The 12,977-nt window shown below is 44.3% G+C and overlaps 3 protein-coding genes across 10 annotated transcripts in view; all 3 read right to left on the reverse strand.

Moving 5' to 3' along the window:
* Positions 1–1,134: 1,134 nt before the first annotated feature.
* Positions 1,135–5,238, reverse strand: LOC116930849 (scm-like with four MBT domains protein 1). Its single transcript, XM_032938263.2, is given in 6 exon segments — positions 1,135–4,143; positions 4,145–4,529; positions 4,721–4,797; positions 4,799–4,837; positions 4,933–5,012; positions 5,080–5,238. Coding segments are annotated over 6 exon segments (1,971 nt in total). The 5' UTR covers positions 5,096–5,238; the 3' UTR covers positions 1,135–2,769.
* A 216-nt stretch (positions 5,239–5,454) lies between these two features.
* On the reverse strand, positions 5,455–7,642 carry LOC116930879 (ester hydrolase C11orf54 homolog). Of its 2 annotated transcripts, none has more exons than XM_045179049.1 (5): positions 7,225–7,642; positions 6,385–6,840; positions 6,226–6,265; positions 6,011–6,137; positions 5,455–5,870 (listed from the first exon to the last, which is right to left on the reverse strand). In XM_045179049.1, the coding sequence occupies exons 1-5, from the start codon at positions 7,406–7,408 to the stop codon at positions 5,697–5,699; spliced, it is 981 nt and encodes a 326-aa protein (XP_045034984.1). In that variant the 5' UTR covers positions 7,409–7,642; the 3' UTR covers positions 5,455–5,696. The 2 variants fall into 2 exon arrangements, with proteins under 2 accessions (XP_045034984.1, XP_045034985.1); XM_045179050.1 differs by having other exon boundaries at positions 7,111–7,234.
* Positions 7,643–7,840: 198 nt separating this feature from the next.
* LOC116936216 (neuropeptide CCHamide-1 receptor) overlaps positions 7,841–12,977 on the reverse strand; it is a 35,812-nt gene continuing 30,675 nt past the window's right edge. For 6 of the 7 annotated variants that reach the window (XM_045179040.1, XM_045179042.1, XM_045179039.1 and 3 more), the window contains 7 exons: positions 12,254–12,884; positions 12,032–12,068; positions 11,816–11,937; positions 11,326–11,741; positions 11,162–11,246; positions 9,217–9,297; positions 7,841–9,017 (listed from right to left, as the gene is read on the reverse strand). In XM_045179040.1, the coding sequence (XP_045034975.1) occupies positions 8,496–9,017; positions 9,217–9,297; positions 11,162–11,246; positions 11,326–11,741; positions 11,816–11,937; positions 12,032–12,068; positions 12,254–12,601 (1,611 nt within the window). In that variant the 5' untranslated portion in view covers positions 12,602–12,884 and the 3' untranslated portion in view covers positions 7,841–8,495. The remainder of the gene's footprint in view (positions 9,018–9,216; positions 9,298–11,161; positions 11,247–11,325; positions 11,742–11,815; positions 11,938–12,031; positions 12,069–12,253; positions 12,885–12,977) is intronic. The other variant, XM_045179045.1, reaches the window with a different exon arrangement.

The following is a 12,977-nucleotide window of genomic DNA, read 5'->3' on the forward strand; positions in this document are numbered from 1 at the left end:
TGTTTACAGTCGTCGCCTTCCTCCGTGATTTTTCCTTTTTCATCATCATTTCAAAACGAAAGAAGAAACAACAACAACAACAACAAAATGAAAACGAAAGGAAACAAATTGTTCTTCAGACTTACCCTATGCCCCCCCAAAAAAAGGTAAGTGAAAGTAGGCGGTGCGTCTTTAATTTGCATACTGCAAACTTCTGCTGATGTGACGTCTGCCTTTATAAATCAAAAGTAAATACAATTTTCTTTTCCTTCTTAAAAGACACGCAATTAATAAATGGGACGCCGAAGGACCCCCCCGACGCTCTAACTTATTCCACAGATGAGTGGCGCTGGATGTCGCTCTCCGGGGCAAACGTATCGACCACCCCACCGCGGGAGGATATTTCCACCTGAAACGGAAAAGAAAATAGGAAAACGAGAAATTTCTCTTTTTTTTTTTAAAGACTCGAGTCACTAAAGTTAAGTACCGAAATCCAATCTTGTCTTCTGTGTTTCCGTCTGACCGGTCTCTTTCTTCGCTTCTTCTTCGTCGCAATCGACCCTGATTGGTAAACCCCCCGACAGGCGATCGATTAATGTGGACATTGCAAGACAGTTTTTTCTTCTTTTTTTCTTTGTTTGCATCTTTCTCCGAGATTGACATGGGAAAGATGAGCTCGGTCTGACGTCATTTTTTTGTTTTCTTTCAATTTCATGCGTCCCCTGCGGACACGGGAAAAAATATGTTCGCATTCCAATCGAAAGGCCATTCTTCTCTGTTTTTCTTCTTGCATTCGAGTTGCTAAAACTACATTTATTTTATTATTTTTTTAAATTTTCTTCACTGCTGTATTTTTTCGTCCCGACAGATAAAGAAAACAAAAAAAACTTTTCACAAATAATTTGACGCTAAAAAAGAAAAAAGACTGAACGCTCATTTTGGCCCGTTCTTTTCCGTCTTTGTCTGACAAACAACAAAAATCACGAACATCCGCCGCTCACGCGTTTCAAGGACATTTCGCTTACATTTTCAGACACCCCCAAAAATTCTTCTGCCGCAATTTCAAATGAACAATCACAGCCAGAAAAGCAAGAAACGAGGCAGAGACCATAGGAAAATTCAAATTGCAAATTAAGTGGATACTTCTTTTCTTTCTTTCTTTCTTCACCGAGTGATGAGGAAATGGATCAAAGGATTGAAAAAAAACAAAAAAGTGAGAAAAATTCCAGAGAATCGAGTAGGGGGGGAAAGACTTTGAACAAGTGGCTGCCAACACGCAGAGACACCACCATTTTTTTCTTGCTTTGTTTTACGCTGTAAACATATTCCGGCTACCGGAAGGGAGGGATCGGGTGGGAGGGAAACGACATGGAAATGAGAAAAACCATCCATCAACGTACACAACACACAAACCTCAAGGTGAAATGAATCATAGCTTTTCAAACAGAAGATAAGAGAAATGGCAACAGTTTTCGCGCTAATCAGCTATGTCTGCCCAACTTTCTCTTTCCCCCGTCTTCGTTAACATTAATGGACCCCCCCCCTCTCCCTTACCAACAAATAAACAATACACAACACGTTATGGAGAGAAAGAAAGAAAGAAAAAAAAAATAGGGAAGAAGTTCTTCTACGACGCCATCGGTGGAAAAAAGAGAAAACGGTTAAGAGAGAAGGGGGTAGGTGAATGATTTGTGTTTCCTCTCGAAACACCGTCGGGTCCCGGCCTCTTTTTAGAACATTCCAAAAGAAGAAGCCGGAGGAGGTAAAAACAAAATTCAAAAGATTTAAAAAAGAAATATATATATATTATTATTATTTAACCTTTTCAGCAGAAGAAGAAGAAGAAGAAGAAGAAGAAGAAGACGAAAAGGAGAAAGTAGGTTGCGGAGAAAGGATAAGATGATGGATAAATGAGTGACCCCACTCTATTGTTAACTAACTAGGAGAAATGACTAACAAAACAAAAGGGAAACGGTGAAAGGACAACACGCAAAGAGTACCCGCAGTGAATGGAACGGCCCCGGCCTAGCTAGAGAAGAAGAACACTTAACCAAACAAGACAAAAAAAAAGAGAAAAGAATAGAATCTTTTGTTATGTTTGACGGGCAGAATCTCGATATGTCATCGTAAAAAAAAGGGGGAAAAGAAAAGAAAAAAAATCGTGAGGTCCGGCTCACCCAATCGTTTCTTTTTTAGGAAGCTCGCTGGGCCGTCTTAGGAGCAGGTGATTTGGCCGTGTCGTTGCTGGCGCCAGCATCGATGGCAGTCAACGTCTTTGGCGGAGGAGACGGACCTGAAGAGTAGGTCAGTCGAAGGCAGCCGATGAGATAGCACAGCCGTAGGGCCAGCTCCCAATTGAGGGTCACATAATCCATGATATCGGCAGGCTGGAGAAGGAGAAGAGAAGGCCCATCCACCTCGTACTGGAGGAGGCGATCAGCCAGAGGACGGCAATCGGTCGACTGCAGAAAACGCCAAACGTCACCGGCTCGCCAGCGATCCGGCGGCGGATCGGCAAGATCCAGCCGACGAAATGCTGGAAAATCCATCGACGGCAAAGGCTTCTCGCTGGTGGATTCAACAACAATTTGCGGCGGATGTGAAATTTGGCTCGGCCGACCATCTTCATCCGCATTGGCGTGATCCAAACTCACCAACGGAATCGGATTCTTCCGTGGCCGTCCGCGCCTCTTTTTCGCCGCTGGTTCCTCCGAATCGACGCTTTGTTGCGGTGGTTGCGGTTGTTGTTGTTGTTGTGATGGATCAACAGCCACGTCAGAGTCTTCATCGTCACTGTGCTCGCCCGATTCGATGGCCGCTAGCGACGCCGGACCCGATTTGTTGGAGCTGCCGTGTTGCTGCAGCTCGGCGGCACCCACTGGATCCAATCCAGTGGGCAGGCTCTTGATGATGTCGACGAAACGACGATGTCGCCAATTGGGCGCTTTCTTCTTTGTGCTGCCACACCGTTTTGGCCAGGATGCAACATCGGTGCGGGCACGGATCGCCCACCAATTCCGGCGCGAACAGATACGGGCAGCACTGGAGCTTACCGCAAACCCAGCGGCAATATTCGGGGACGTCTGCGGCCGTGGAAGCCATTGGGACAGTTCCGCGGTACGTCGTCTGCCTGTATTTGGCTTTCAACGGTTCCAGTTGCGTTCCAGGCGGAAGTGGATCTGCCGGTTCGCCCTGCAACTGCTTCAAAACGCTTCCAGGTTTGTACGCGCCGTTAAGCAAGAGCGAGAGGACCTCTTTCATCATCAGACTGATGGGTCCGGGTCCAACGCTTCGCGGAAGCGCCGCCACGCGGATGCGACTCAATAAAGGGCCGGTGAAACATCGAAAATTGAAATAGATTTTCGGACACCAATAGGAAATTCCGGGCAAGGCCGCAGTTCCAGCGGCACTAGGTTCTACCGCTTCCGGAATCTGTTCAGTTGCATTTGGCTCTGGGCCTTTTTCTTCCACTTCCATTGGGTTCCCTTCGGAATGCATTGGCGGCTGTTCTGACGATGATGGAGGGGCGACGGGCGGGGTCACCAACGGCCAACTATTGTCATCACACCAGCCAATTGGAAAGACATCTTGGCTGGATACCGGTGCTAGAAATTCCGTCGGATGGCCGTCATCGGACACAGATTTCTCCAGGCGGATGCGAAGGAGTGTAGCTGATCGTTCCACGTTTGTCACAACACCCACACACACTTCCGCTGGTTTCCACGGGTTGGCCGCCTCCAAGGCCACGCCACGTGTGAAACCAGATTCATTTTCGACGTCATTCGACGGACAGGAATCATCTGTCTCTGGGCGGAAAACGGTAGAGCAGACGAATTGCAATGGCGCCTCTGTTTCTTGAGCATTCGATTCGAGGTCGAAACGGATCACCACTCGTTGAGGATCTACCACTTCAATGACTGTTGCTGGTCGTAATGCGAGCGGATTCAACGGATCTATTGCTTCGATACGGTCGCCAACGTTGCAACCATGAGACGGAACGTGTTGATCGAATTGCCATTGTTTTCCACTCACCGTACGAAATTCGGCCGACATAGTAGCCAAGTTGTCATCTTGAAACAGAGGACGGATTTTGATTGGTGGATTGTAATTCCATGAAGTTGACTGCGAAACGGCCCATCCTTGCCAATGTAATCGAGGAGATAGGACAAAACAACCATTCATGGTGTACGTCTTCTTCGTTATTATGGATCGGAATGCTGGTTGGAAGGGCGTACTTGAGCAACAACCTGCCGCCAACGTTGCGCACTATGGTAGCTGGCCAAACAGTGCGGGGTTCGTGTAAATCTTCTACTTCAAGAATCATGCCAGGTTTCATCTGCTGAGCCGGGCTGAGCAAAGATGCTTCACAGTCGACGGCTTTGTGCTCCTCTAGCAGAGACGCAATAGCTCCTGATCTCAAGGGTTTTAAATCGGCTGGTGGTTCTAACGGCCATCCTCGACTGCTGCTGTAGCCTACAGGGTGGATTTCCACCGACGAAGGATCAGTCCATATTTCATGGGTGGGGTCTTCTCGCCCAACATGCTTTAATCTGAACAACATAAACATGATTCTACTGCATCACTTTGATTGACTGCTAGCTCACGTAAAGTGACAGCTTTTTATGGGTAAAAAGAGGCAGGAAGTGAATGCTTAGAACCTCAAATCAATCCGAAATTCCATGAACATGCACAACAATTAGGTAGCACATGCTATGGATAAGTGTGTTTGATAACAACTTACCGAAGAAATGGACCACACTTCATGGTGACATTGGCGAGCCAGAACCTTGGCCGTTGACTAGTCTGAACCTCCACCAATCATTCCCACCTCGAGTAGACTTTGCTGGCATTTGTCAATCTAAATGATTATATAATTTAAATATTAGTTTAACGAGTTACAACTATTGGAAATTTCGATGTCGAAGAATCAAGCAAAAAGTGAAATCAACTCACATGGTGGAACGCAAAATTTGGCGCCGATTCAAGCTCCTGGCTTTCTAGATACCGGTCCCAATCGAATTTATCTTTGGTATCTGCGTCAAAAAACAAAAAATTATTCAGCATCGCAAAGCGAAAATTACTACAAAGTTTTGTATTTACCAGGCAAGGTATGCATGATTATAAAATTCAATGGGCCATAAAGAGAGACAGATTTCAAAATGAATTATATATTCAAGCCAAAAATTTCTCCCACAGCACGCAGGCAAACACAAGATCGTTTTTCATATATCGTCTGCGTGACGTTGCCAAATCTGGAAATTCATTTCTTCATCATGCGGTTTTCTCTTTGAATTTTTCCATCTTTCTATCGAATCGACGATTTCTACTGAAATTATTATGCATGCCAATCACCTAAATAATGCATTAGAAATTTTCTAGCCTTGGGAACAAAATGTTTTGAAATGATGAAGCATACTACCACGCGAGAAGAACGAAAATAATTGACACATACGCACGAAAAGAAATCGCAAAAAATCTTTATGTCTTTTATATTTATTTTCGATCCATCATAGTTTTCCTTGGAAAACACACCATTACATTATTACTTTCCCCTTTATTACAATGCCTCAGAGGACAAAAGAAAGGGGATGGCTAATTGTATCCAAGGACGAACATACCATTTTCATTTTTGTACGAAAACGTGTTAGCCATCTGCGTTTCACTGGCTTTGTCTTAAGGGCCGACAACGTCGTTAAACAAATCTGAAAAGTCTGATATCAATCACGACCAACGCGGTGGGTCTCTGACGGCCGATCAATGCGGAAGAGGCGCTCAGCTGGCGTGAAGTAACCCTCATAGACAACCGTTTCTGGGCTGACGTCCTCGTGATAGTGACCGCCTTCTCCGTGAACAGAAAAGCAATGAGTATGCTCGACTCGTAGATCCAGTCCCTGTGGAAAATCCAAAGCACAGAATTTAATAATAAATTTTTTAAAAAGGCGTCAAGACTACGAGAGATACTCCAATAAGAATCGGCCAACTAGAAAACCCTTTGCCCCTCTTAACTTGGCAACCCGTTTCGAATGCTTACGGGGTCGTGAGAGATGAAAACGCTAAGGTTAATCAATGGCCCAGTGGCGTTATAGAAGTGAAGCCAGTTGTTCACATCGGCATCCGTCTGCAACGGACACGGCGAAAAGTCGGGCATGATGTGTAACCTGTTCGGCACGCCATAATCAATGGGCTTTTGTAGACGATGCTCTATGCATACAAATCAGCGTAACTTTTGACTGCTATATATACTACCTGGCTTGGCCATTGTCCAACATGAATACGCCCCCAATACCTGTATTTGAGGATTTATAGACGATTTTATAAGCAAGGCTATATACCGTACTGTCATGGAACAATGGAACAAAACAAAAAAAAAAACACATAAAATAAAATAAGAAATATTTTTCTAACCGACTGGTTTATCGCCGTAATGCTGTGCAACAGTGTTTCGCATACACGTAACGAAATTGTTTGGCCCCGTGCGTTTTTGGCAACGAATTCGAAGAACGGGCGTACTGGGTTGTCCGCGGGAGATCAACAGGTTGTTGAGGAGCGAGCAACGAGTTTGTTCGGGCGGTACAACATGCAGCATTCGTTGGCCAGCCGGATCAACCGTGGCTAATCGCGTACCGTTGACGATGTTACTTTTTCCTTCCTCGAGAGTTAACGACAGATTGGTCATCATTTCGCAATTGGTATTAAGATGTTGCCAAGGCCCGGCTCCAGCTCCAATCATCAGAATCGTGCCATCCTTAACGTTCATTAGGCCCGGTAAATCGGCAAGATCGTAGGTTCGATCACGTTGGACTGTCGGTACCAAGTAAGGAACGCCTCCCAAATCGACCAAACATGGCTCGCCACCTAAACCTACATTCGGGAACAAAGATCGAATCAGACATGCAATCGATAATATTGCCAACCTTTGGCCACACTGTGTCGATCACGTGACTGAAGAGGGAGAGATTCTGAGCTCCGAATTTTTTTCTTATCAACTCAACGAATTATTTTTAGACGTGATGCGTTAGTTAAAAAGACGATCATTGACAAATGTACAATGGAACAATGAGAAAGTATTCTGGGAGTGAAATCAATTTGATTCACTGGTTGCCAAGATGGCAATTTGTTGTGGCTATGTACCTGGCTGATAACGAAGAGATGTTAAAGTATTTAAATCAAATGGCATAGCATTGTTTTCTGGAAGTTGAAGCGTTTAATAAACTGTTACGTCAGATCTTGCACACATTCTATTACCAGGTGCAGCCAGGTGGAAAGGTGATGAGCTCAAATCTGGGCAGTCGACTACTTCCACTTGGACGTGGGCGAAATGTGATTCAAGGCCTTGGCGAAGAACATCGGCCAGTTCACTTAAAGGTGGCACATGCAGTTGGCAGTTCTCCAACGGCCAACAATCTTTGCCCGTGTCGTCATCGCCCATTTTTCTACCCGAATTTGATGATCGATTGGGTTGGGTGGAACGCAATAGGAAGTACAGCACACACAAAAATCCAGCAAACTAAACAACGATAAAACAAAAATAGTGCCAAGCAGGGCAGACGTTTCGAATCGATTCAATCCACAACAGGCTATTGCTTCGCTAGTGATCAATGTCAGAAAAATCCCTTTAGATCGGCCTCTGTCGTCTGCATCAGATGCCATCACCTTAAGGCATGCAAATCCTTTAAGACTTCAGAAAGAAAAAGATACCAACTATCAACAACAACCAATGTCTCCCTCTATCTGTTTGTTGAAAAAGCTTTCTTCAAAACAAAAATAAAATAAAAAACAAAAGAAACCCTCCCAAAAAACTATTGATTTATTTTTATATTCTATAATATAAACCTGCCTCAAGAAATGAGAAACACAAGTGTTTATGTAGACGTGGCGGCCGCGTTCTACTGTTTATTTGTTAACGTCTCTTTCGTTAGGTGTATGGGGGTTGTTACAACAATAACAATAGGAAGAAAATCAAAAGAGAATGGGGCCGCACTGCTGAAGAACGAACTCGAGTACACAATTGAAAATCTAAATAAAAACACTTCTGTCTGCTCCCGATCGAAACACAAACACAGAACCCGGCCAATTGTGTGGTTCTTAACCACGGAGAGAAGCTCCAAGGGAGTGAAGTGGTGACAGCTCAGGGGGGTTAATACAGCACCAGCAAGCAGAAAAAAAAACAATAAACAATAAACAAAAATATCCAGAAGGAAACAGAAGATATTGCGAGGTACTAGCTCGATGTGATGAGAGTTCAGAATTCGATTTTAAAAGATAAAAAGAGGCAAAGAAGAAAAACAAAAATAATAAAATAATGATCTGTTTTGCGCCCGTGATAGTATTACATGATTACGTGAATAACAATTTTGTCAGCCAATCGAAAACAAATTGTGTGCTGGGACCTGTGTAAATGTGTACGAAAAAAATCGTACAAATTGCCTAGGCGCCAAATTTGATTTGCCAAAAACATGAAAATCAAAATCAACAAATTAAAATCAAATGCATTCAGATCTATCGAACTCCGTAAATCAACAACTAGATTGTGTGCGCACTGCCGTTGGCTGATGGAGTTGACGATGCAACTCGTTGAGCGGATAGTCGCCATCGACATTTTTTTGATTTTCAGCCTGCGGATGTCGACGGCTGATTGAAGTGAGCATGGTATTTTGTCGCCGACCACTCGAGTGATGAGTGAAGGCTGCAGGATCTTCCGTTAGAAGTGCTGTACCACCGGCACGGCTGTAGCTAGCTGCGTTGCCCGCGCACAACGAGCCACCGCAATAGCTGACTGGACCCGAGTGGTGGCCGTTAGCGCCTTGATCTGCCCCGCAACAGCAAAGCAATCGGTTGAAATGTTTGCGGAAGCTGGTGCTGACGCAGTAGAGCGCGATGGGATTGATGCACGAATTCGTGTACGCCAGGACGAATCCGAATATCTTTAATGCGTGCCAAAAAGCGTTGTATTCAGCCTCCGAGTTTGGGTTGAAGTAGAACCACATGAAGTAGACGTGAATCGGCAAGAAACAGACGGCAAACAGAACGACAAAAGACTAGGAGAACAGCAGCCGCGAACCGGAATTCCCCCATGTCGGCAGTAGAAAATGAACGAGGAAAAAAACAAAACAAAAAAGCAAAACGGGTACAGAAATAAGTACAGAGGGGAATTGCTGTAAAGAATAATGACGTAATCGACATGGATATAACACACACCCACACACAGACTGAAGGCAAGTGTAGAAAGATACTTACCAGAACCATCTTTGCGAGTTTGCGACGTGCTCGATTCTGATTCGGCTGCTGGTGTTGCTGGAGTAAAACGGTTGGCTCCGACTGTGCCTCAGCGTCCCGTCAACCAATTAGCAGAACGGAGGCAAACACAAAGAACAGTTATATAGCTACGTACGAGGAGAGTGATGCGTCATTTATGGTATCAAAATATGTAGTTTGAACAGAACGAACTCCATCCTCAAATCGTGAAGAATATGACAGGAGTGGATACGCCATTAATTCTATTCCGGGAAAAGTGTTCATATTAGGAACACTTTTTTAGGCGCAATCAAACGATGCGTGAAAAGACTTAGCAAGTAAGTTGTAAAATAAAAAAAAAGAAATAAAGAAAAGTATGTGTATACGTAAGCTTCATAACGAGTTTGACGAAGCGGATTGCTGAGGCCTGGGACTTTGCGAGAACTTTGAAAACGTCCCGATTCAGGTGATGGGTTTTGGCGCAACTGTCATCTTGAATTTCGAGATTTGAACAGACGGAGACAAAGTGAAGAATAATCTTCGCAGCGTTAATGATTAAAGTTCTATTGTAAAGGTTGGTGGAGGGTCAAAGTGCTTTAATGTTCACTTGGTTCATTGCTACCGCGAAATGGCCTGCTATACCAAACGAGCCTTCATCGCCTAAACCAAGTAATCCTACAGTTGCTGAAGCAAGTTTACAAGAGTTAGGCACCTTTAAACAAGATGCTCCCATAAAACATTCAGCTGTTGAGGACTCGATTTATCTATAGCTTCTCGTCGGATGTATTTTGGTTCCAGCCTTTTTTTTCTTTAAATTATTATTGGAGAAAGAGACGGAAGAGAAGAAATATGTTCAACCATATGGTACCGTACGGTTCGATCTGGCCTGTCCGCTCTAACGTATTCACGTCCTACCGTCACATTTGTAAGGAAAGAAAAAACCAAATCGAAAGAGAGTGGATTGCAACCCGTCCGTTAAGGCTGAAAATACGGCAAGAGGCTTTACAGTGGCGTTACTCGAATTTACTGCAAGTCTTTCACGCAACAACTGCATGTTTAAAAAAAAAGGGGGGGGGGGGCTAACACAAGGCGTTCAAAAGCCTCGCAGATGTAACACCCCGTGCAAACGTGCTAATGTCCTTCAACTTGTTAGGTTGGTTGTGAGTGCCACCTCCGAGCTCTTTAAACGGAAGAATGACCCTTCCCACGGCTTTCCATTTGTTTTTAGACGATTCGACCGTGGACCAAGATGAATGAGCGACGTGGATGAAAGAGATATGCCATGTACGTATAAGACCCGTCTACTTTACTTCTAAATATACTCGTTTTACTAAAAACAAAGAGAAATAATGAAGAGGGCCAGTTTTTTTTTTGTGGAAAATCCCTGCATCCTATTCCTTTAGGCAAGTTACATCCCCAAGTTTTTTTTTTTAGTAAAACGTACACGTCTATCATCTCTTGCTATTTTCACATAAGAGATCTTTTCACAACAACTCGCCTTTGGACTTCAAAAGGAGTTCTCTGATAGGGCATTTAAATTCGCCGTAGATGGACTCGCTTTCTCCTTTTTGTGTTCCAGACTCCAGAGCCTTTCAGACGCTTTCCGAAGGCAAGCAAAACGGGTATTTCGTAATCATGCGATGCTTAGGGGGGCGCTGGTTGTTCGTATGCTATGTACAATAGTCCCATGTCCGGGAGTACACGGGACAATTGGGACATGGGCGGGGTTTCTTATATTCCCGCGTCTTTTATTTATTCAATTTATTATTTTTTTTTTACGTTATGAAATTCAGATAATACACACCACCGTGCGCACAGTAGATATATGTCGAACCTTTATCAACTGCAAAGAGCTGGAGCTGAATTATTCAGAGCCAAAAACAAACATGGGCCGTGTCTATCTGAAATCATATTGACATGCTAAATATGAATTAATGCTATACTGCACCTGATTAGACGAAGAAGGTTCTGTCTGGTATCTATGACGCACAGATGTGGCTGTCAACATGGCCTGCCCGGGTATATTTTGAACGCTACCAAAATAAAAGCACGCAAAGTTCGTGAGTCGCATATCGAACAGCCACAAATAAAAATGGATGAGATCAATTCAACCTGCGCAGGAGATGGTGAGCCATAATTGCGTAGAACGTGCCGATGGTGATGAGAGGTAGGAAATAATGAAGAAGAAAGCGGAGGAGGATGACGATTCTCGGATAGTCTGGTCCGAATTCTTGAGGGAAAGGATAACAAATATGAATTTCCCTATGCGTGGGGCCAATCATTGTTCCATTAGCATCGACGTCCCGCTCCGAGTCCGGAATGCGCTCGCCGGAATGCTTGAGCAAATGCGAGAAGAAGACGGCCGGCAGGGCGAGCACCAACGATGTCAGCCAGATGACCGCAAGACAAACGATGACCAATTTGGACCTGGGGCCACTGACAAACGACTGGACGGGTCGTACAATTGCCGTGTACCGATCGAAGCTGAGGGCCGTGAGCGTGAAGACGGAAACGCCTACTGACGTGTCCTACGCACACACATCGAAAAGAAAAATACGTCGTTAAAAAAAAAAAAACACCAAAAAAAAAACACGCCACACACTTTGGAATTTATTGACTGCCTTCCAAGAACTCTGGGTTTTCCATTCATCTTGAAGAGTCCCAGAAAATAAATAAATAAAATAAAATAAACTGTGACTAAATCTTCCGTGTCGAACGCGACTTCTAGGTCCCCGGGCAAAAAAAAAGAGAAAGAAAAAAACTATTTCCGATCATGTACAGCCATCGTTGGTATTATTTACGATGATGTTGTGCCTACGTCTATCGTTGGAGACATCCAGCACAGCAGCAATAACCTATAAAGAAGACTAGACTATAAAAGACTTTTTAGTTATGAGCGTCTTCATGGCTTTGTGTGCGATACGCGAGGGCAACAGCAACAAACCAGGTGGTACATAATCGTTTCGTGTTTTGTGTCTGAACATCAGCATAACAACAAAAGAAAGCTTGGCTCCTGCCTGGCATTATATTTAGTTTTTACCTTGGCAAATTCGGAGGCTTTGCAGACAAACTCGCCGTAGGGCCACGAGTCGAACGTGTAGATTGTGGAGGTGAAGGGAACGGTGCAAATGAGGATGAGCAGGTCGCCGACAGCCAAGTTAAAGATGAACGTGTTGGGGACGCTGCGCATCGATTTGTGACGACACAGCACGTATATAAGGCTGCCATTGCCGATGACACCCACTAGGAAGATGATGCCGAACACGACGGGCACGATGTACGTCTCTAGTCGTTCGCTGTACGCCACATAACCATCGCTGAGTTCCTCGTCTTCGTCCATGGCCGACCAATGCGATTCGTTGGCTACTTCGTTGGGCATCATTGTCATGGCGACCTGCTATGCATCAACTCTATACTTTTCTGATTGCATTCGCAATTTCGTGAACGAAAGTTTCGAGCGTAGAAGACGAGTTATTTCGGACAATATCTTGAATTAGTATCCCCACTTTTTTTCAAGTTTATTTATTTTTTTTAAATCTAATTGAAGAAAGTGCTACGGCGTTATATTCTTGCCCGTCACGTCCTGTTCACAAGCAATCTTTTAACGAGGCGACTGTCATCTCGACATGAAGCTTTCTTTTGCTCGGTTGGCGGCCCACGCAATCGGTATCCTATAATTTCAGAAAAGAATATAAATATATTACATTAGATGAAAGAAAAGACAAGACTCTTTTCTCGCTCGTAAAATAGATGCCATCGCGGTC

The sequence above is a fragment of the Daphnia magna genome, linkage group LG9, assembly GCF_020631705.1.
Source record: "Daphnia magna isolate NIES linkage group LG9, ASM2063170v1.1, whole genome shotgun sequence".
NCBI classification, from domain to species: Eukaryota; Metazoa; Arthropoda; class Branchiopoda; order Diplostraca; family Daphniidae; genus Daphnia; species Daphnia magna.

What these genes read in the sequence shown, in the direction of transcription:
- LOC116930879 (XM_045179049.1), bottom strand. Translation starts at nt 7,408, where the DNA reads ATGGGCGATGACGACACGGGCAAAGATTGTTGGCCGTTGGAGAACTGC. An exon ending in TTTCCACCTGGCTGCACCTG is followed by an intron (nt 6,841 to 7,224) that starts GTAATAGAATGT and finishes TCCCGAATGTAG; the next exon opens with GTTTAGGTGGCGAGCCATGT. An exon ending in TTTTCATCTCTCACGACCCC is followed by an intron (nt 5,871 to 6,010) that starts GTAAGCATTCGA and finishes GATTTTCCACAG; the next exon opens with GGACTGGATCTACGAGTCGA.